Source organism: Crassostrea angulata, chromosome 3 (genome assembly GCF_025612915.1).
Source record: "Crassostrea angulata isolate pt1a10 chromosome 3, ASM2561291v2, whole genome shotgun sequence".
Classification (NCBI taxonomy): domain Eukaryota; kingdom Metazoa; phylum Mollusca; class Bivalvia; order Ostreida; family Ostreidae; genus Magallana; species Magallana angulata.
In genome coordinates this window covers 41,299,705-41,323,832 of record NC_069113.1, presented here as the reverse complement: position 1 = coordinate 41,323,832, position 24,128 = coordinate 41,299,705, and the positions used below count along the sequence as shown (strand labels likewise).

Here is a 24,128-nt window from a genome sequence, read left to right as displayed (position 1 = left end):
GTTGAATACAATTTCTTGAACTACAAACAACATCAAAACCATTTAGAAATTGTCTATACAATCTTATACCCAGTGAAAAAAGAAACATTATACGAATCTCAAACAGACACAGAAATTTCTATTTTACACAATACATTTATGGCACATAAGCCCTAAAATACACTAATGATTGAAATTTTTGGAAAAAATGTACACCCTAATCTTTTAAATTTAAGACATCTGCACCGTTATACTTTATCTGCGTATGTGAATGAAATAACAAAAATAATATCATCTAAAGAAGGGAATATAGTACATTTCAACAATATCACAGTACTCAACATGTACATGTCTTTACAATTTGCATGTCCATTACAACAAAAAGTCAATCTAGTAGGTGGTTCATTTGAGTAGCATTTTTGGTGAAGTGTTGGTGCCAATCCAGTGGCCAAAAGCCTCCCCCCCCCCATTTTGTTAAAAATTTTCCATTGAGTTTTGAAAAATACAGGTGTACCAATATTTTTTAAAATGTTATGAAATTATAACTTCTTTCCTACTGTATAATAATTTTCCTGTAAAATGTATGATACAATTATATTGAAGATTTACAATATTTTATAAACATTACAAAAAGAGCAAATAAGAGACTTTAAAAAAGCATGCCTTTAGATATGAGGACTGAAAAAAGTAAGAATATGGTATGCATAGTATGAACAAAGAACCAGTGAATTCTTAATGTCAAGAATTTTAAGAGAACATTCATTTGCATTATAATCTATCAAAAGTTCTCTTATTTTTGAGCTGTTTCCAATGCATTACCCTTACTCAGCACCTTTCATGAACACAAGAAGAAACATGTGTAAAGATAGTTCCATAATAACAAACAAAACAGATGAGCTATATAGAAGTAGTCCCATTGTTTTAAAAATCAATTTTTCCTCTTACTCACGTGACAACGTTATACATTGGTAATAAATTATAGGGAAAACTGCACAATATCATAACTTCATCAACAATACATACATGTAGAACATGTACATGTATTTATTGTCATATATTTTATAACAAGGCTAATAGAGAACTCTTGTCATAAAAATACAGCATATAAATTCCTCAACCATATTATATTCTGTGTGAAATCAAACATTACAGACAATAAAGAGCAAGTATGATTTCATCAGAGTTAAAAATATCACATAGATAAAAAGATTCAGTATACACAATCTATTACAGAGTTTGTGTTCCTCAGATATTGCACTGCTTAAAAATCTAACTCACCACACTGTACTACTTCTTAATATTTGGGAAATCTACTTGTACCAGATGTTATACACAAAATATATTTCACCTAGCTCTCAGAAAAAAGAAACAGAAAAAGGAACTATTGAATTAGATAAGGTTATTAAACGGTGGGTCCCATTAAAATGTACATGGAATGTAAAACCTTTATAGTAACAGCAAAGAACAATTATGACAAAATCTATCTTGAAAAACAACAAAATACTGAATGAAAATTGCGTGAAAAATCTTAAATACCTACCATACTAAAACATTCTAACATGAGACAGAAAGGTTGGTCTTCCAAAACTTAAGGGTTTTTATTTTTCTACAGCAGGGGATTTTCTTTATGAGAAGATATTTTCCACTTTAAATCTAGCATGGATTTACACAGACAGGTAAGTTTAGAGCTGAGATCCATTGTTGTAGTCAGTAGTCATTAAGATTCCAGAGATTCTGAACTACTTCTTATCCATCCCCTGTCAGCTGGTCAGCTTTCTGAATTTTTCTATGGTTTGGATGCTACTGGAAAGCCTGCAAGAAAAGAAGAGTTCTAAATAATAGCTTCAAAAACTCACTGCTTACCCCTAATTATGTTATTGTTAAACATATCACAATTCTTAAAACTATAGGATCAGCAAGCAGTTTATAAATCACATAATATATATTACAATATCAGATAAATTTATTTTTACCTTAAAAGTTCACATACATAGATAATGGGTTAAGAAGAATGAATAGTTTCGGACAAGTGAATTTCCCTTTATGCAGTATCATTTAACTCATCTGGAAAACTAGTTAATAAGATAAGTACAGGGTAGATTTTTATTGATCACATACCTTCCGAAAGCATTAAAAAGGGAGACAATTTCCGATCTTCTGAGCTGGAATCTCTGCTTGTGATGAGCATTAACTGTGGACTCCAACCCAATCCTGTCCCCGGAGAACAGGATCTTCAGGGCTGTCCCCATGCCTTGTACCTGGAGAACAATAAAGAGCGTTTATACAGGTATTGTACTATTGTTTTTCTACATCATTCATATTGTAAAGTTTTGAGTTTTTCCCCAAACATGTTTCTCTTAGAAACAGAAAATTCAAATAGAATGTATGATTCGTATATTTTCTTGTAGAGCAAAACATCTTGTGCTTTTGTTTATTGTGGGACAAAGAGTTGGACAGATTTCTAACCTGTAATTTTCCCCATAGTTTACATTTGTCACAACCAACACAGTCCATAATTCTGGAGATATTCCTAAAATGCTCTCGGAATTCAGTCTGCAATTAATGAAAACAAATACAAATAAAACATATATAATTAGGTGAATTATGATATTTATTACCGTACATTCAGTTACATTGTCACAAACCATGACCAACATGTATACGATCCTCATGAGAAGGAAATATCACATAGCGTATTAAAGTATTGACCAATTCCAGTTAGCATTGTTGGATATTGAGCTTCAATTATCAAATTGCAGTTTGCATAACACACATTGTTTATGCGGTCACAACCCAAAGTGTGTAGAATTCAATAAGTTTAAACATGATATCTCATTTGGTGCATGAATATTCATTTAACGCTACTTTGATAGATCAAGTAGACATCAGTTAGAGAAACCGATAAGCTTACTATAGACCTACGCATGAATCTATCTTTTTGTTAGTAAATAAACTGCAACACAAAATGCTGGTTATGATTCATTACTGCACCCAGGTACCTTTAGTTTTTCAGCAACTTTTGGGTCCCCCTTAAAGAGTTTACTCTCATCAAAGTGGTCTGGAAATGACCTGGAATTAAATCATGTTGACATTACAATAAGGAAATAAGCAGAAACACCTCAACCAAACACACAGGAAATAAACAGGAATTTGACATAAACGATTACACAATGCAATAAAATTCCTAAAAGTTTAATTAAGAGCCTCACTTGATGATTTCCAGGAAGTCCTTGACCCCTTCCTTCACGTCTTTGTCCTCCTCAGGATTTCCGGTAAAAAAGTCTTCCTAGATTCCCAAAATAGAGACTCAAAATCATCCACAATTTTGAAAAGTTGAAATTGACAACTTTAACATTAATGAAATAAACTGGGAAAAAGGAGAATAATTTTTCTGATTATAATATGAAGAAACTGAATATAATTCTAATGGAAGAAAACACATTGACTTAGACAATACCTCTTCTAGGTAAGGAGCAGCCTTCACCAGGGCCCGCAACTCTACCAAGTAGGTGAAGTAGAGGTTTTTCAGCCTCTGTGGTCCTTGACCTTTGGTGGGTTTGGGGTCAAATCGCCGAATGAACTCCTCAGTGTTTGGGCCAAATTCAGGTGCAGACAGTAGGTTTTTTGCTGCATAAAAAGTATCAGTACAGTATTCTAAATTTTGGCAGTTGAATTGTTTTAACAGTATTACATTAAATACTGGTACTATGAAAAGTAAATATATTATATTTTTTGTTATTAAATGATATCTTTAATATTTTGACAAGCATTTCCAAAAGCACACGTGCCATTTGAGCTTTATCGAAATAAATGGGATTTTTTTCTGCAAGGTGATACATAAAAGCTAAAATTTGCAAAAACTTAATCATATATCTCTTAAATTATTCAAAAAAAAAAATCTGAATCATTTTTTTGTAATCAATCACAAAAAATGTTCACTCTCAGAAAAACCCCACTCATATACACTGTCAGGAACATGTATGAGAACTTTTGACTTTTTTCCCAACCATCTAGAATTCGACTTTTTCCCTAACCATCTAGAACTTACCAGGAAAGAGGTACTCGTTGCAGAGATGAAGGTTGATGCTGGTATGGAGACCAGAAACCAGTCTGTAGAACGCCCGCTGCTCCAAACAAAGACCTAAATTAGCAAGAGACATAAAACTTTCAACACACAGTAGTAATGTGAGAAATATATCAAACTCTAAATCAACAAAACTAAATTTTAATATATCTTTGAAATGTATTAGAGTTGAGTTACATTAATTTATGCAATACTGTATTTTTAAAGCATTGGTTGTTTAGGGCATTAGTTTTTAGTGCCACCATTCCAAATAAAGAAAATAATATATTCTACATGTGAATTTAAACTCTGCAGACATGCATGCATGCAATTATCTATTACAACAAGTCATTGCTTTTTCTTTCAACACAATGTTTAAGGTCCATTAACGCTGTTCACTCAGATTTAACTTATAGCAATAAGGAATTGGAAAAGAAATGTAAGTTAATCAATATGCACACATTTTTTGCATACCCTGCTGGCCAAAATGTAATTATCTGTGTACTTTAAATTTATAACAACTTAACATGTTAAAAAAAATAATATCAATATATCCAGATGAGGTTATCTCTCTTACTGACATGGTCAATGTACCTTAATGCAATATGTAAGATATATGCAACAAAAATAAGCAAAGTACAATAAGTGGATCTAATGTACTATGATGTACTATAGGTTCTGTTTACTTTTGCAAAAATAAGATATATGTAATTTTAAGCACTTGTTAGTCAGAATACTACATAAACTAATCTGTGTATAGTTCATTCAAATTTATGTATATGATGGAAATCAGGAAGAAAATATAAACTCAGACTACAATGTCTGTACATGCCTATTAATTAGTCAAACTAAAACTTATAATTTACAAAACATAATATAAATACATCATGCAATTTGATCTGCAGATTGAGAGAGACAGCAAGAGTTAGTATACACTGACTAAATGTTATTACATCTACTACCATCCGCATACCTTCCATTGAGCCTGCAAAGAAATATGGGAGAAATTCTGATTAGTAAATAAGTTGAAAGTTGAAAGACCACCATTGCCTTTTTTGTTGTAAAAAATGTGCTTTCCAATAAAATAAAGAAATGTTTTATGTTCTATAAAGCAATTACTGCATGGAACTTTAAGATCATATTTTTTTTAACAACAGTTTAAATTAAGATATACAGTAACATATTATATGCCTATTTACTGGCTATGAGGACAATAGCAAGTTTATTGTCCCCGGAGACAGCAACTATTTCACAAAGCAAAGTATAGGGAAACAGTCGTTGTTGAGGGGGACAACAAAGTTGCTATTGTCCGGATAGTCAGTAAAAAGGTATTATATCACACCAAAGAAAACTTTACTTGTTTTTCTTGATGGTAAGCAATTCAGGGTTGTCAGACTATGAATTTAAACTGGGAGCACCAGAGGTGTTCCCAGTTTTAAAACGTTTGGAAATCGAATGCTGCTGGTGAAAAGTTTCTATGACTATTCACCATGGGCAGATAGGATGGAAACTTTTTCACAGTTAGATAGAGTAGCATGTTTGTTGTAATTTTATGTAAAAAAAATATTCAGAGAGGAATAATAATTCACAATACTGTATTCTTTCCCAATATTTTTGGGGGAGGGTTATTTTTTTTAAAAAGTAAATTTTAAAAAATCAAAACACCAAACCCTGAGTGAAAAAAACCCAAAATAATAGTGGTAGAAAGAAAAACAGGGGTAATTTGGATCCTATCTTAATAGCTTTTTTCAGAGCAAAGAACAATAAAGTAAATGTTCTTTACAGGAAAAAATTAGGGGTTTCTTTAGGTGAATTATCTTGATATTACCATATCCTTGAAAAACTAGACATGAATACATAAAATAAGAAATATAAATCAAAATATTTGAAGTGCAACCTTTTTCACATAAGTTGCCCCTAATGCCAATGAATGGATAGAAAGTGCATTGAACCAAAACATTGTTCACGTGCTGAACAAACCTCGGAAAATATCTTGAACAAAAAGTGGTACATCTAGCAAAAATAAAGTTCTAGCCAAATTATCTATATATTCTCAATTCAATTCAAACGTCTGCCCACATAAATTTAATTATGCAATTAAAAACATATTCACATCATAAAATAGTGATTCATTGGCTTCTATATGTGTGTAAACAAGATAATAAAGCATTCCCATTACCTGCTAGACTTTTCTTAGATCCATATACCAATTTTTCTGGTCTGTTGAACATAAACAGTAGAGCTATAATAGACACTTCACACATTTTTTTGTAAAAAAAAAATAAAAAATGAACATATAGTCATGATACAAAGAAGATTTTAAAGAACACCTACTTGAAGCAGTTTTCCTCATATATACTCTTCCAGATTCGGTGAGGGGATGCTCCTTTATAGCCAGTGTATCTCTCTGGGTTCAACAGCAGATCCACATACTGACAATCTGGGGTGTATTCATCTGAAAGAAAGGTGCTATATAGATTGGGTTGTCAAACAGAACAAAATGAATCACGGCGCAGTACAAAACAGATCAGTTTCCATTGCAGAATCAATGGACGAATCTTATCACCTGACTAACAGCAACACATTTGTCCAATGAACAGAAGAGCAAGAGTCTATAGACTAGAACACATTGCCCTTTACCTTTTCATCATGTAATGAACACATTCAAAAATTAATACATGTACAAATGCTAAAAATATGCCAAAGCAAAGACTACACTGAGATGGACAGCCAAAATAAAAATGCATTAAGCAATCTTTGAATGCGATGAATGAATCTTACCATCTATTTCACAAAAGGTTTCCTGCTTGTCATCGTGTTGGGTCCAGTTCTTAAAGGCCTCCATGCTCTCTGCACTGGAAGCAAATTCAAGCAGAAATTAAACAGCAATTCTTGTATATCCCACTCAATAGGATTTAAGGAATAACTTATAAGGAATCATTCTTTGAGTATAATGAGGTGATCATTGCGGTTATTTTTCATCATTATATTTTCATCTTGAATAATAAGCAACACATGTTGAACATGGCTAAAAAAAAGCATGCATCAATGATGAAATTATTGAACTATATGTTACTTTGATTCGTAGTGTTATCACCGGAAATTGTGAATATTGCCAGATAAATCCCCAACTACTCCTCTAATTCCTAATCCCTTCTCTTAAATTGGTATAAAAAAGGTAGACACAATGTCACATCCTACCTGATGGTTCTGTCTAGAGCCCCCAGCTTTCTCTCCTCATTACAGTTCGGCTCCTCCTTCTGAGCTTCCTTAGAGTACTGTCATACAGAATTTTAGAAATTGTTATAAGACAAGAAATGTTTATGTGTACCATACAGTCTTCATTTCATACAGTCTATTGTTTTGCTGCTTTTTTTTCTTTGGTTTCATGGACAAAAAACAATATTGCAACATTATACGTGTACTGGTAAATTTGACCAATAAAATTTGTATCAAGAAGTTGTTTAACTGGAGTTGTACTTGCATGCACATTTTAGGATGTTGTTTATGAACTGATTTGTATGCATATTTCAGGATGTTGTTTACCTGAGTGTACATGTATGCATATTTTGGTATATGTATATTGTTTGTTAATTTGAATCACTTGGAATCACAGGTGTATCTAAATGTACAGGTAATAAGTGTCACCTTGTTGGGTTCCCTTTCATTTTTATGTCCCTTCAAACCCTCAGGTACTTGATCCTGGAAAATAAACACATACCATCAAAATTGATTTTCTTTACCAGTGCTATAGCACCCATCAAAATTTTAATTAAAATAATGTATAAGTATATTGTAGCTTATGGCAACAGCATTCAAGTACATGATTTGATGGAGTAGCTATCTAATACATGTATATAGATCTATTAAGATGAATATTACTAGCAATCATAAAAGTTGTGCTGTAATAAACAACATTTACATTGCTGATACCATGGATACCATGCACGTTAAGTTTGTACTTAAAAGAAGACATGTTTTTTAAAAATACATAATTTACTTTGTACATGTATTTGCATTTCATAAAGGTACTATGCATTCACAGATTCTTAAGAAATGTAAAAAAAAAAAATAAATAAACGCTATCATGTTATCAAGATTTTAATGTACCGGTAAAAAAAATACATTCAATACAATTCTTCTAATCTATCATACAACACATTTCCATTGCCTACAGCCTTATCAGGGTCTAGGGAAACTCATTTACTAGTACATTGTAATACTGTATTTTAAGACAAAATCAATAATCTTTTCACCATTTAAAAAAAATGGCTTCCACTGGAATACCTTCAAAATTAAGTTTGCATATTATGCACTGATTTCTACAAAGCCTTAATCCAGGAAAATAAATAGTTTGAGGCAATGCCTACAAACAATGCATGTTTTTTAAAAAGACTAATGGGAATGAAATAAATATCATTATCAATTTGTTTAGTTTAAAAAAACATACCATTTATTTCCTGTTTATTCACTGCAATGAATACATGTACAATATTTTCCATACATGCTCGTTAACATGATTTTCATTTTTTTTTTTACCTCTGTACAAGACTGAACATGGCAGTCCTTTAGAGCACAGCGACTGTCGTCCGACCAAAATGGGCATGGTTTCATCAAATTCACCTAAAAACATATTCAAAGCATACACAACATTAAAACTTTATACATGTGTATGGTACACACTAATCTGAAATCAAATACAAATTTATTTTTGTGACAAACTATAACACCTAGATATTTGGGATTTCTTGACGCCAACCTTGCTGTGGATGGGAATTACCGATCTATGTCAATTACATGTACTAAATAATTTTTTTATGTCTTATTCAAATGGAGATTGAAATGCTAATGGAAACTAATTGAAATGTTGAATTTGTTAAAATTCAAAGTAATTTTCATATTATTGAGTGTCATGTTTGCACAAATCAGCATACTGTGGAATCATTAAAATTCATGGGGGGCGATTTACCTGGATTGATTGAATCTTAAAGGTTCTTGGGATGTAATTTCATTTGTTTTCTTATACATGTACCAACATGAAATATTACTTTATTACCCTAATTTATCATTTCTTGGAGGATGTTAACTCAAGAATGAGAGGTACCCAGGAACTCCACGAAAATTGCGCCACCATGAAATCTGATAATTCCACAGTATTACAAATAATTTATTAGTCTCTGAAACAAAATGTACAATCAAAATAATGCTGTGACCAAATGAACCAATGTCATAGATCTTTCTTTAATTAGTATCAGAGCTTCATTCAGGTCTGTGGTCAGAATCTAGATTGCCACACTTTTTTACATGAGGAACATTGTGTCTGGGGGTCTTGGTGACTCTCAGACTCTTATCACAAGTACACATACTTGAATCAATTTATAAGGACCTCTTCCTCTGATGCTTATATTAATCTAACTTCTAATAGTTTCAAGTATTGACGATACATTATAATTGCAGACATGACCCTGAAAAGTTCTACACCTTGAATTATTCCTAATGGAGTTTTTTAAAAATATGAACAGCCATATCATCTGAATTTATGTACAGGTAATTATGAATGCAATATAGAATTGACATTTACAACACATATGTGTGCCATTTATATTCAAGTTCATCAAAATACAGAACATATTTTATAGAATAATTTAACCTAACTGAATTAAAAGTAATTGTTACATATCACAATATGTCTCATTAATTCTGGGTAAATACCAATATAAAATATTGTAAAGTTGTAAACCAACACAGAAACACAGAAGTCTATCCCAAGCATATTTCTTTTTATTAATCCCTTTATGGCATAATAACAACAAAAGTGACCCCTTTTACCCTCTCCCATACAAAGAGAAAAAATTTGTAGATTACCTTAAAGTATCGAAAGTAGTCCCTCTGTAGCAGGCTCTTCAGGACGGGATAGACCTTTCTGTTGTTGAGGGAGTCCAGGTTCTCTACTTTACAGGAACAGTCATCCACCTCTCCCTGAAGCTACAAGTACAGCTCTATACAGTAAATCAGTAGACCTCAGCTCTGAGGATGTTAGGAACTTTAATATTAGTGGGTTTCATTAGTAGCATTGCCAAAAGATTCAAAATTTAAAATAATGTTTTCTTTCCTCCCCTCCCCCCCCCACAAAAAAAAATTTTTTAAAAATCAGGAGAGGACATTTTTGCAGCTACATTTGATTTTGCCCATATTTAACAAATGTCTGTGAACAAGATCATAAAATGCGTAAACAAACAAAAATCATACAAAAGAGTACCTCAGGGTCCACGCAGAAAATATTTAAGCAAGGTTTAACCGGATGCTATGAGGAAAATTCAGCTTGCACATGAGCTAGCCTGGTGCCTGCTCAATATCATGGGTAGCTAAGAGAACCAGGCTAGCTAACGTTTATCTGGATCGGGATTGGGATTCCATGCCATATGCATATGTTTAAAGGAGCTATAATTGTAAAATTGTTGGTGAACAGTACAGCAAAAGAAATATTCCTTTTAAAAAATGATCAGCATGTGATATGAACTGACAGAATCATGGAAAATGTTAAAGTTATGATGAAACTACAATATGCATCAAATAGCATAAATCGTGATGCTTGGTTGTTTTACGAAATAGCTTAATATATGTACCTATATTTTTAGTAGACGGGGCTTGTATATTTACTCATTAAAATTTTTAAGCATGATTAATTAATAACCTTTATATAACTTTATATAATTTTCTCTGTATAAAGTTTACATTTCAAGAAAAATGCATCAAAATATGATTCAAAATCAATTTACAGAAGGTGTCTAGTAACAAAGTGTTGTGAAGTGATCGTGTAATATGTGTGCAAACAGTGAATTCTCCAATACTATAAATGCAATCTTCATTATTTTAGATTAGTTCATAATTATATTTAATTCTGAAGTGAAAGGTCACTGCTCTATGTGATACAATGCACACATTTAGTGGTTAAAGGCACTAAATCCAGGCTTGCTACTAATATGATATGCATCATATATCACTTTTGCAATTAGAGATCTCCTCGAGCTCTGTAGATGTCTTCATATCAAAGTAGGGGGGCTAGAGTCGGTGGAATCTGTGATAATTTTAAGATTTTCATATTTCCATATTGCAGTCTTTTTTAATTAGTTAAAGGACAGCAACTTGTTTATACATGCATTATAAACTGCACTTTGACTTTGCAAAATCCAATTTTCTTGATGCCCACTCCTATTTTTAATCTTAACAAAATCAATGATAATTCAAAGCTTTCCTGTTTATGTCAGTGGCTACAATCTTTTCAAATCTATTTATATTTGATACTGTGACTGCGCCATCAGTGCAATTTGATTTGAAGTTGATAAATTATACATATGGTGAAGTCATTAAGTCAATAAATAGCAGCAAGTAGTTTGTACACATAATAAATCATTCTGTCTGCCAATTTTATCGAACATAGCACTGTCAGGTGAATAGCAGATGTTTCACATATGGAAATTTGAATGAATTCAATCAGCTGTTAAAAGCTTTATCTGTTTCTACAAATTCAATAAATAATCAGACATGATTGCAATTTTACATGATGATGAACATATCGTAACTTTACATTGTCTAGGATAATCTATCAATATGAGTACAATATCTTATCATACATTTATTTATTGTAATAACTGCTGAAAAGGAGAGAGAGAGAGAGAGAGAGAGAGAGAGAGAGAGAGAGAGAGAGAGAGAGAGAGAGAGAGAGAGAGAGCATCATATATGTATTTCATGTTACATGCATGCACATTTTTCCTTACATATCCTAAAAAAATTACAGACAAATTTTTAGGCAGTCTAATCCACAACAAATATAAACAAGTAAAACTAAAGATCAATTTTATAATACCATGTTCAATATTACATTTTCACAATCTCACAAGATACAGTCATCCCTGTATGTCTATGTGTACACCATTGAAAAAACATATTGTTCATTACTGAGCCATCAACAATGCCGACATTGCCGAGGGCTCTTTCACTAACAAATGTTACAAATCCACATCTATTTCCATGAATGCACTGAACTGCAATACATAGAAGATGTGAACCAGTATCATGTCATCTCTTTGTAAGATGCTATTCAACTTTTTCCTTCCTTGTTACGACTATAATTTATGGATTCTTTTCTATAAAATAAAGGGCCAGTTTGATAGATGTGAAATCTGAGCACATATAGCCAGATCACTAATATTTTGAAACTGTTTGAAAATAATGACACTCATAGATACCGGTATTTGAATTCAAAGTTATATGTAGAATTCTGGTCTTAAAAGCCATCAAATTTAATTAATCAAAACCCTAAATGTTCATATACAGAAACCACAGGCACATTTATATACCACTTCATGATAACCATGGTACTACTCTCTTGCAGGGCAAAATTATATACTTTGCCAAGTTTTAGTAATTAGATAATTAAATGAATTTGCGTTACATCATATTTCACCAAACTATGTCATTTTGCCCTGCAAAAGAGCAGTACTATAGTCACCGTGAAGGGGATGAGGCCCTCATATTGCTTGTTATATGAGCACAGGGTCTAATATTTAATATTCAACAACAGTTACTCTACATAAATGTTATATAAACAAATACCGGTATCGGTGTGTTTGGAGCCCGGAGGCATTGCAGAGTATGGTGCTTAATGATTAAAAATTAAGAAACACGAGACAATGTAACAGGACAAAAATCAAATGAGTGTATCTTAAACTGTTTGTCATAAAGCTATAGTCATCAGCAGGTTAAAAACTGAAAATCCATAAAAGTTAGGAGGTTTAAAAAATATAGAGATAATTCGAAATGGAAACTCTTACCTTGCAGAAGCATGCACTTGGTTGGCTTTTGCTTCCATTTTTTGCATCTAACAGCAAAGAAATGGCAAGCAACACAAAACACTTTAACAGTAAAGAAGTCATTTACTACAAGTTCTTCTGTCACTTTTACACCTCCAATCTAGGTAACAAGCACATATGCTAATTTTGTTTTGATTCTAAATTTATCACGCACCGAGAACATACAAAGGATATGATTCCGCGTGCTATTACAAACGATATAGTTCCTGTATTTATAGCCAAAATCTGGATAAATCAATTATTTTACAATAGTAACTCATAGTCCTTTTACTATCTTCTTGTTACATTAAAGTCATGAAAGTATCTAATCAAAGAAAATTGAAAAAATACCACCAGTGAGTATGAATATTAAATTTAAATAGACGTGGCGATTTGTCATTCGAAACCGAGGTTATTCGGGAAAGGGGGTTTTCCAATCTTGCCGTGATGCACGTGTGTGCAATGTCACGTAGAAATATACCTGGACTGACGTGGTCTGTTTTCTCTAGACTTACGGGCGTAAACAGATTAGGAAGTAATGCAATGTTGTTTGGTGTTTCATCATCGTAGAAAAACTGAAAATTAACTACATGTATCTATGAAAGCGTATCAACTATAAATTTATGTTTATCACTGCTGCATTATGATATTGAAGTATATCTGCATGTATTATGAATCATGATTGGGCGAAAATGATTTATACTGCAGACTCTTTTCTTTAATTACCTGCAACTGCAGTGTGTTAACATAAAATCTTATACAACTAGTACAATTTTAATGTATTATCAAACAAATTTACATACCCCACTGTCTACAGTACATACTATATATAAAGTATACTTAATTGTTCATTTAAAAAAACCCACAAAATATGTACTTCATGACTCATATAAATAATATTATACAGCACTTATTTATTAAGTTGAAAAAAAAACATTGTTAAATTTTTAAAGCTTGTGCCTTGCAGGGAGACAGCATGAGATCAAGCGAGACTTATGCACACAAGAACCACTGGATCTCAAGGAGTTTTTTATGCGGCACCTGACAGCACGAATTAAAGCCAACGGACCACTGAGTATCGCTGAGTATATGAAAGAAGTCCTAACTAACCCAGTCACTGTAAGGGATCAAAAACAGATGCATAATGAAAATTCAATCAAAGGACTGTAAATTATGTATTGGTTGAGGAAGGAAGAGTTATGAAATTCTTTATGTGGCTTCTTGTGGGGGTTTTCTGAGTAATCTGAAAACACAACAAGTTAAATTATCAATAAAATGTTATGTTTGTTTTAATCTTGTTAGGGCTACTACATAAAAAATGAGGTGTTCGGAGAGAGTGGTGACTTCATTACCTCCCCTGAAATCAACCAAATGTTTGGAGAGGTAAGAATGGTGGATCATACTGACAATACAATACTTTATACTCTGTCCCGAGTTTTTGCTTACACCACTTTTCACTTGATATTTCGATAATAATAAATACCTTTGTACTCAAACTACGTTCATCCAATAATATGAAAATTGTCCAGATTATCTGTTTTGAAACGCCCCCTCTTCCGCTTCAGGTTTCAATACACATCCCAAAATAAAAAGTCTATGGAGATTTTGCATTGCATCAGCCATTAATAAGCCCGGATGATAACATTGAAAAATTGCGCGAGGTGTCCCAAGTACTTCCCAATGGAGAAAAGATGTAAACATTTCCCATTATAAGTCTCCGTAAGAAATTTATTTTCGTTCCTGCGAAATTTTATGAGTGAAAAGGGATAATTGTTCAATGAAGATATCTTGGATATTTTCCATTTCATTGATTTCAACTGTACTTCTTTCGCAGGTAAGTGTATTTTTATTAAAAATCATCAATAATTGATGGAAGCAATAACTTGGGACAGACTATAACTACAGTCAAACCTCATTATCCCAAACTCCACAGGAGTCTGAAGATTTGAAATATCAAATTAAAATTCTAGTAGAATAAATGGTTGAGACTTCAAATTCTCTTTGACATCATGCAGTGAGTATGGTACCCATTCTCAAGATACCAAAATTGAACTTTATAATATTAACTAACATGTATTTTGATATGTCATCAGAATTATGATTGCATGAGTATAAAAAACATTGAGTTGAAGTACAGTATGTGGTATAGTCAGTTAATCAGTATTTTCTTTCCATTTTAGCTGATTGGCATTTGGTGTGTTCACGAATGGCAACAAATGGGTAAACCAGATAAGCTACAGATAGTGGAGTTGGGACCAGGGAAGGGAACACTTGCAGCAGATATGATGAGGGTACATGTATAAATCAATGAAAAATGTTTCTTTCAATTAAATTTCTTCCTTCCTGGTATGTTACTTTTTATTTGTTTACTGGTAGCATAAATAGCCCAAGATTAAAGTGGGAAAAATTATGAGAGCTGAAAACTCTTGTAATAATATTTACAGTTGAACTTCGGTATCTCGAACACCGATATCTCGAATACAATGGATATTTTGAAGTGATGTTTAGTCCCAAACACTTAAACTTTAAGTATTTTACCCTTGATATCTTGAATACTTGGATATCTCAAAGTTTTTAACCAGTCCCATCTAGTTCGAGATAATGAGGTTCAACTGTATCTCCTTTTTAAAAACTATTTTCTCTACTTTCCCAGGTGTTTTCCCAGTTCAAAGAGTTCAACAAAGCAATTTCCCTTCACTTGGTAGAAGTCAGTCCAAAGATGAGACAATTCCAGTTAGAGGCTCTCACAGGGGCAACAACTCCTGAAGACACTGTTGTAGAGTCCCAGAGATCCAAGTATGGACCAGAGGTTCACTGGCACAGGTTCCTAGACCAAGTACCCAACGAGTGTTCATGTGTTATTGCCCACGAGTTTTTTGATATTTTGCCCATCTATAAATTTCAGGTAGTTTATTAGCTTTCATGATCAGATCATTTACTAGTGCTGTAATGTTCTTTGACATACATGTAGATATCCTTGGCAATGTGAGAGAGATGAGTTATAATTCTATGAATGAATTGACTAGAGACTTAGTCCATCTTATAAATTATGTAATGTAATAATAAACACTTTTGTATACCTGTGGTCTGCATGCCCACTTTGGGCCTGAAAATATGGGAGTTCTGGTGTATCATACCCACCAAACTTTATGACCAAGTGGTCATATTGGAAGTTTACATACCAGTACCATAATAGTAATTTGCAGGGAAAAGATTCCTGTAAATGATGCATTGTACAGAATTTTACATCTGCAACAATTTTTCTATTATTATTATTATTATTTAGGTATTTATAATTATGGTGTATGTACTTGAATAAATGTTTATAAATAACTTTTTTTTATTGTAAATGCACAGATAACATTTGATTTTTAGAAAAAAGATGGTGAATGGCATGAGATATTAGTAGATATTCAAGAGGGAGGAGGACTACGATTTATCATGTCTCGTGGACCAACCACCAATGCAAAGGCATTTCTCACAGTAAGTGTGTGAAGAGAAGAAACTGTTTTTCCTAATGATGCACAATTTAAAATGGTAAATCCAACTGATTATGCTTTGACAAAATTTCAGCATTTGGCAGAGACAGATGAGAGAGATCATGTTGAAGTAAGCCCAGAAAGTGGAATAATAGTGCAGAAAATTTCACAGAGAGTCAGCGATCATGGTGGACGGGCACTGATTATTGACTACGGGCACGAAGGAACAAAGAAAGACACATTTAGGGTAAAACAAATCTCTGCTGGATTCTCTCATGTATGAAAATTAAGTTACCGGGTATGTGCACCAAATATTTTAATTATAACTTTAACGATATTACAAATTGAGTCAACAAGTCATTACATTCTCAAAAGACAGTTACGGATAAGGAAGAATACATTTTGATACGTGCATGTATATTGACAAAGTTTACCAGGTAAATCAAAAGTACTTGATTATATTTGTCAGAGTAGGTGGACAGCATTCAGAAGAATCAGAGCACAAATTATCCTTCATCTATTTGGATGCGGATGGAACATTGATATAAAGTAAATGTATTCTTACAGGCTTTTAAAGCCCACAAGTTGTATGACCCTCTCGAGATGCCAGGATCAGCGGATCTGACTGCTGATGTGGACTTTGCCTACTTTAAACACTGTTGTGGAGAGAATGGTACGATGCTTGCTATATTCAATGAAGTACCTGAACAGGTTTTTTCCTATAGTACACAAGGTTTATTCTAATTTAGAATTTTATGCACTCGCAGTTGAAGAGCAGCGGTGAAAGAAGGAAAATTGAATAATCTAACATTTTTTATGATGCATGTTTTTTTTCTATGTTTAGTGAAAACATTTGGTCCTGTGACACAGAACAATTTCCTGAATGGAATGGGGATAGGAGCCAGGCTACAGGTACTGTCTGTCTGTTGTTGATTTACCATATACATGTTCTATGGTTTCATTAGTATTAGTATTCATCAGCATGTTTTCAAAGATGTAGTGAAAATCACAGTTTCAAGGATAAACGTACATAAATTGATGGCCATATCATTACAAAATTTCACTTCAGTGAACATTTAAATGTGATTTGTGGATCAAATTGATTAAAAAGTCATTGAAAATTTGCATTTAATGAAAATTGACATGAATAAAAATGATTCCACAGTATATAAATGTACATGTGATCCTTATTAGTGATTACTCTGTGTCTATTTCACCAATTTCGTTTTCCTAGATTAAGTTATTATCCTTTAAATAAATTTATTTCAAATATGGAAAGTTTAAAGATTTTTTGTTGCATTGAGATGATTTTTTGGTGTGCAGCATTGAATTGACTTGTAGATCAGATTTGAGTTTGATTTGCAACACATTTTTTGGCCCATGTGCATCAAACTTTTTTTTTTAAATTGTTACATCTGCTATTAAGGTCATTTCTAGTGTGTAGCTCTTTGATGCATACCTTTGATATGCTCAACTTTAAACTTGCCAGTAATTTGTGCCAAACAGACACGTTATAATTTTGACCTATCCTAATGATCATAATTATTATTTATTATTATTAAAATTTTCTGATTATATTTACGTATGTTCATGTGTATATCATATGAACATACAATTACTTGAAGTGATCATGACAGTTTGTCTTTGACTGAAAAATTATGTTATGTATTAAACTAGGCGCTGATGCAGGATAAGGACGTTGAAACCAGAAGAGCGATGATGAAGAGTGTCTGGAGACTAATGCACCCTCAGCAAATGGGATGGGGCTTCAAGTTTTTTGCTATCGCTCCTAAAGATACAGACTATGTACCCCCGGGGTTCATCCCAATCACAGCACATAATGAACCTAAATCTGAACAAAAATCTGAGCCAAAATAAAAGTAGATTGTTTTGTAAATGAATGAATTGAAATACATGTTCTAATTGAAATATCACAAATGGCTTATTTTTTATTGCTGATTTTGATATTAAAATGTGATTTTTGAATTTCGTGATATATATGGAAGTTTTTTAAGGCATGGTTCGATTTAAGATTTACATGTAACGGTACATGTGACATCATGCAGCTACATATTTCTCCTTGCACATACTTCAACTGCTAATTAAGTTTTCAGTAGACTTTTTCAGTGAATGTGCTCTACTTGATACCAGTTATTTATTGCATCAAGCTGGTAATTTATTTGCAGTTTTTAGCTCACCTGAGCGGAAAGCTCAAGTGAGCTTTTCTAATCAAAAGGACTATGTGCAGTATGGTCTAATATCTGCCCCCAATTTTAACCAATTTTTAAATAGTGTTGTATAAAAATAAAATCTTCATAAATCATTGTACAGTGGACGCCTATCACTTTAATCTTGATTTTAACCACCATTGCTCATTGGCTATTTATCTATGACGTCAACTTTATAACCTTATTCCCGCAAATTTGCAAACTGATGAAAATATTCTCATTTTTGCTTTAAATTTTGAATTCGGAAGTATAGAGCGCAGGCCTGCTCAAGTAAGATTTTAACATATGTTTTTCTTCAGATAATTATACACATTATACTAAAAAATGGTACTTGAGCAAGCCTGCGCTCAATGTTTCCCAGTCGAAAAACCATCGGAAAACACCCATATTTTGCTTCAAAACATCAATTTATCAAAATTAGGCAATATTCATGGTGTCATTTCTACATTATGACGTCACTGTGGTGATAACCTTTTGCACCCTTATTTCTAATAAGATTCTAACTATCTTCACCCTTATTTTTGAAGCGCTTTATAAAACTTGAATTTTGGGGGCAAAAAAGCATAAAACCGCACATAGTCCTTTGTCCGCTTTCTGTCGTCGTTGTCGTTATAAACTTTTATTTTTCGTCTTCTTCCCAGAACCACTGGGCAGATTTCAGCCAAACTTGGCACACAGCATCACTGGGTGAAGGGGATTCAAGTTTGTTCAAATGAAGGGCCACGCCTTCTTTAAAGGGGAGATAATTTAGAATTATTGAAAATTTGTTGGTATTTTTCAAAAATCTTCTTCTCATAAACTATTAGGCCAGAAAAGCTGTAACTTGTATGAAAGCATCCTCAGGTAGTGTAGATTTAAGTTTAATCAAATCATGGTCCCCGGGGTAGGGTGGGGCCACAATAGGGGGATCAAGTTTTACATAGGAATATATAGAGAGAATATTTAATTCTTCTCAAAAACTATTTAGCCCAAAAAGCTCAAATTAGAATGGAAGCATCCTCAGGTAGTGCAGATTCTAGTTTGATCAAATCATGGTCCCTGGGAGTAGGGCGGGGCCACAATGGGGAAATGAATTTTTACATAGGAATATATAGAGAAAATCTTTAAAAATCTTCTCAAAAACTATTAGGCCAGGAGAGCCCAAAGTTGAGTGGAAGCATCCTCAGATAGTATAGATTTAAGTTAAATCATAGTTCCAGGGGGAAGAGCGGGGCCGGAATGGCAGGATGAATTTTTACATAGGAATATAATATTGAGAGAAAATCTTTAAAAATATTCTGGGTAAGTTTTCAGTCCAAAAAGCAGTAACTTGTGTGAAAGCACAGGTTTTGCAAATTAAAGTTTGATAAAACCATGCATGATTCCCTAGTGAAAAGTGGGGCCACAAAATGGGGGGGGGGAGATAGGAATAGAGAAAAATCTTCTTACAGATACAACTATGAAAGCGGCTTGGTATTTACCCAGAAAAAATGTGGATAAAAATTGGCAGATTTTAAATTTTTTTTAGCAAGATTTACTGTCCTTAGTTGTCAAGATATTTTGATTTTGGCGCCTGGGCCTCTTGTTTAGCAGTCAGTGTGTATTTATTGGAGATAATTTATAAATCTGGAATAATCTCCCAGGATGTTTTGTGTTAAGTTTATTGGCATATTTCTGTAACATTGTTTCTTATCTCCTCTAGAGGCATGTAGTATGTTTAATATATATGGCTCTGTGTTGATTTAAACTTGTCAGTACTTTAAATGGCAGGAGTGTAATAAGATTTTATAGTGTTTCTAGGTACCACAATACACAAAGAATTGTACAGCTGTACCATAAATTGTTATGTATAACAATGTATAATGTTATCAGAGTTCAATTTGCTCTGTGGAAGGCTCAAGAATGTTTTGTCCAGTTGTGTGGTATGTGATACCGGTATCCTTAAACTTTTTCAAAAGTGGGTCATGTCTCAAGAACCCCTCAGCCAAATTTGTCAAATATCCTTGACTCAAAGGCTATAAATTGTCTTAAAGTATGAATATAGGAACATTATTAGAAAGAAAAAACACCAAACGGAATAGTTGTTAAAAAATCTTGAAAAACACTAAACTTACACATAATGATGAGGGCATCACCGTAGGGCAAAGGGCCTGTTATCAAAGTAAATTCAAAATTGATTGTAACTGGTATTTGTTAAATCTATAATATTTTGCCCTCTATTGTATATGGACATGCAAGGATCATCAAATCCTGTCAGTAGATACTTCTTGGGACTTGAAGATAGGTTAATCCAACAGTACCATAGGTCTATGTGACCTATTTCTTTTGTAATGTGCAGCTTTTCTTCAAGTTGTTTTAAATGCATGTCTTAGGCAAGATGAGGCCTAGGATCCTCATCAAACTTGTCAGTTGATGCATCTTAGGATCGCTAGGTCTAACAATTAAAAAAAATGTTACAATTAATTCCTTTCTTGTTTGATTGTTGTTTATTTTTTAAGTATTTAAGATTTTTGAGTATTTATTGTAGAGGTGTTGGCGCATTTGATAGCATCAACTGGTTTGGACAGGGTATCCCCGGGTTCGAGCCTGGTCTGTCGCTATCGCAGTAACATTGTAACCTTGGGCAAGTTACTTTACTCTACTAGTGCACTCTCTCCACCCAGGGGTTAAAATGGGTACATGGCACATGAGACAAGCTGGCTATGTGAATGTAAAGCATTAGCGCCGTAATTTCGCAGCTCTGCTTGTATGCTTTCCAAGGAGTTGAGGATGCTATGGATTGTATGGGTCTCGGCAGGGGGTAATATGTAGAAGTCATGCGAGGCAATGTACTTTGGGAGCAAGACTATAAACCCCTGCCTTTACCTTTTACCTTTAAGATTAAATTATTTTTTAATGAGAATGCTTAAAATCATCAAATATTGTCAATTGTTTGATTTTTGAACCTTGAGTGTATGTGTCAACTTAAAAGTAGGTTAATTTAATCTGCATTCTCAATTTGCTACAACGTATATTCCATATTATATAACATTGATACTTTTAATACTCAGTCAAAATTTATTTTTAGTGAGGAGTTTATGTTTCATAGACCACAGCACTGGAATTGTTCCGGTACATTTATTATAATAACAAGCAGATTACCGTAACTAGATTTTTATGCATTTGATGGCCTATTTTGAGTAAATATTGCAATGTTCTTTAGAGTACTGGTATTTTATAGAAGTAAATTCAAGCAGTGTCCATGCTTCTCATGATTTTGTCATGTAGCCATCACCTCTCCTGAGTTTGATAAATTTTTCATACTGTTTAGCAGTAATACTGGGTACATGTAATTTAGAATAAGATTTTTTTCAGATTTCCACTATATTGTTCGGCAATAAGTAAATGTTCATTTTTGTCCAAACATATCCCACAAGGGTTCTCTAAACCACAGTTGTCTATTTGGTAGAGAAACTTCCCATCATGGTCTATGATGTGGATACTGTTGTTGTTGCAGTCTGCAATTAAAATGTGATAATAGCTGTTCACACAAATTCCAAAAGGAATAAATGGTTTCTCTGTGTCCGAGGAAGAATTTCCACAGTATTTGAATCGGAGCTTCCCGGCCTTGTTAACCACAACCACGCTACCCAGACGACTGTCTGATACACAAATGTCACGATTTCTGTTTTCACAAATGTATTTGGTAGAGACATTTTCAGAATACAGAGGATTTTTATTGTGGTCAAATTGGATGGTTTGAACCTCTTTGAAATTGGCATAGCGGACAACTCTTGTGTGTGTAAAATCATGACTGTACATCATGATTAATAGATCATCACTTGATGTCAAACAAAGGTGTTTTGGTGTCCAATCAATCAATTTGATTACCTCTTCAAACTGGCCATTCTTTAAAAAGTTTATGGTTCCCCCGTTATCACAATAGATAAGATGCCCATATTTGGTAACTGTTATGTCATTTGGGGGTTCTTTTGATTTTGTTCGTAGACATTCTTTGAGTTGACCTTTGACATCGAAGCATTTTAATTCACTAGATCGTCCACAAGTCCAAATTTCCTTTTCACTAAAATAAGCAATACTTCTAAGTTTTGGATGTCCTGTGTTGAATACATGTACTGCAGAAACTTTTGGTCTTTCGTGTGACAGGGATATTTCAGCTTTTAAACTTAAAATACACCCACGCTCTTCTTTTCCAAAAGTTATTTCACCTAAACAACCAAACTGTTCATAGAAGTTTTCTTTATCAATTTTCATGAGTTGAAATTTTGAAAGTGTTGCAGTGATTTTAGGGGGCATTTTGTCAAATTGTTTCAAAGCAGACTTGTATGAGAGAGATTTGGCAACATCTCCACAATTCAATATTTCATTATTTTCTTCAATATTATGATTAATATGAGACAAAACTTGCTGTATTTTCTCCATTTCTTTTTTCAAAACATTCAAATGCTGTTCTTTGTATTTTTCAAGTTTTTCTTTCAATTGGTTGGTGCACTGATTAACAATTTCATGCCAAACTTCACCATAATCAGTGGTTGCTTGTGAGAACTTCTCATATTGTTTAGCAACTGTGTGCATTTCCTCTTTCATTTCCATTACTATTATTTTGTAAGCTGGTCGGATTTTTTCTTTCAAGTAAAAAGTATCATTCATCAAGATGGCTGCTTTGTACTTGAAAGCATCTTGCACATCCAAAAACTTGTGTCTCCCATGAATATCAGATAAAATACATTTAGAGCACACATAAACATCACAGTCTTTGCAAAGCATTTCGCATGAATATTTTTCATGTAATTTACATTCTGGATATTTCAGAATATCATTTCTATGCTTAAAATTAATCACCTGGTGATATGTAGAATCAGATAAGTGTTCTCCAACGCATTCTTTGCACATGTACATGGAACACACGGTACAAAGCATCTGTACGTCGGCATTCTCTTTACAGAGAGCACATAGCAAGGCATCTTGTGCACACTTGTTGGGATCCATTGTTGGCTAAAATCAACAGGATATTTGGAGTATCATTATAAGCAATTGTCTATAAAGACAGATGGACATATACTGTGGAGTCATTAGAATTCATGGTGGCTCAATTTTCGTAGTATTCGTTGGTAGCCCTCCCTATGAATTTACTTTTTCAATGAAACAAATTTTGAAAAAGTTAATTTTCTTGCTAAAACTAAAAACTGACGCATCCACAAAATTGCATCACTAGTAATATTTAAAAAACTCGCAATCCTTGAAAATTGGCCCCCACAAATTTAAATGATTCCACAGTATGTTAAATATACATAACTTTAAAAATTGTTCATTATATGCTGTTTTCATTCCCTAATTCTTACCTTAATTCTACCTTCCTCGAGTAGAATTGATTTATCTTGAATGTTCAAACTCTTTTATACATGAACATTCTCTTATCTTGATTATTTTTAAACCAATGAGAGCTTCTGATTTGTTCAGCATGGGAATAAGATAACAGATTGGGTGAGATACCCTTGAAATTTTAGGTTCATATAATCGATCCTTTGTTGATAAATGCATGCCATAA

At 33.1% G+C, this 24,128-nt stretch overlaps 3 protein-coding genes across 3 annotated transcripts; 1 reads left to right on the top strand and 2 right to left on the bottom strand.

Annotated features, from left to right (window-relative positions):
* Nucleotides 1-184: 184 nt before the first annotated feature.
* Nucleotides 185-13,089, bottom strand: LOC128176276 (ERO1-like protein beta). The gene is made up of 16 exons (XM_052842492.1): nt 12,877-13,089; nt 9,908-10,027; nt 8,582-8,665; nt 7,691-7,744; nt 7,244-7,320; nt 6,824-6,897; nt 6,377-6,497; nt 6,222-6,262; nt 5,016-5,027; nt 4,028-4,120; nt 3,437-3,606; nt 3,189-3,265; nt 2,979-3,048; nt 2,446-2,532; nt 2,098-2,237; nt 185-1,791 (listed from the first exon to the last, which is right to left on the bottom strand). The coding sequence occupies exons 1-16, from the start codon at nt 12,976-12,978 to the stop codon at nt 1,740-1,742; spliced, it is 1,374 nt and encodes a 457-aa protein (XP_052698452.1). The 5' UTR covers nt 12,979-13,089; the 3' UTR covers nt 185-1,739.
* Nucleotides 13,090-13,277: 188 nt separating this feature from the next.
* Nucleotides 13,278-18,359, top strand: LOC128176277 (protein arginine methyltransferase NDUFAF7, mitochondrial-like). The gene is made up of 10 exons (XM_052842493.1): nt 13,278-13,429; nt 13,862-14,013; nt 14,197-14,277; nt 15,075-15,185; nt 15,548-15,799; nt 16,270-16,377; nt 16,468-16,620; nt 16,941-17,046; nt 17,218-17,285; nt 18,051-18,359. The coding sequence occupies exons 1-10, from the start codon at nt 13,342-13,344 to the stop codon at nt 18,249-18,251; spliced, it is 1,320 nt and encodes a 439-aa protein (XP_052698453.1). The 5' UTR covers nt 13,278-13,341; the 3' UTR covers nt 18,252-18,359.
* A 120-nt stretch (nt 18,360-18,479) lies between these two features.
* LOC128176275 (uncharacterized) lies at nt 18,480-23,616 on the bottom strand. The gene has a single exon (XM_052842490.1). The coding sequence runs from the start codon at nt 23,567-23,569 to the stop codon at nt 21,914-21,916; it is 1,656 nt and encodes a 551-aa protein (XP_052698450.1). The 5' UTR covers nt 23,570-23,616; the 3' UTR covers nt 18,480-21,913.
* Between the last annotated feature and the right edge of the window lie 512 nt (nt 23,617-24,128).

What these genes read in the sequence shown, in the direction of transcription:
- LOC128176276 (XM_052842492.1), bottom strand. Translation starts at nt 12,978, where the DNA reads ATGACTTCTTTACTGTTAAAGTGTTTTGTGTTGCTTGCCATTTCTTTG. An exon ending in ATGAAAGGGAACCCAACAAG is followed by an intron (nt 7,321 to 7,690) that starts GTGACACTTATT and finishes TCTGTATGACAG; the next exon opens with TACTCTAAGGAAGCTCAGAA. An exon ending in GACTTCCTGGAAATCATCAA is followed by an intron (nt 3,049 to 3,188) that starts GTGAGGCTCTTA and finishes ATTTAATTCCAG; the next exon opens with GTCATTTCCAGACCACTTTG.
- LOC128176275 (XM_052842490.1), bottom strand. Translation starts at nt 23,569, where the DNA reads ATGGATCCCAACAAGTGTGCACAAGATGCCTTGCTATGTGCTCTCTGT.
- LOC128176277 (XM_052842493.1), top strand. Translation starts at nt 13,342, where the DNA reads ATGCACGTGTGTGCAATGTCACGTAGAAATATACCTGGACTGACGTGG. An exon ending in GGGCGTAAACAGATTAGGAA is followed by an intron (nt 13,430 to 13,861) that starts GTAATGCAATGT and finishes TGTGCCTTGCAG; the next exon opens with GGAGACAGCATGAGATCAAG. An exon ending in TCCTAACTAACCCAGTCACT is followed by an intron (nt 14,014 to 14,196) that starts GTAAGGGATCAA and finishes TAATCTTGTTAG; the next exon opens with GGCTACTACATAAAAAATGA.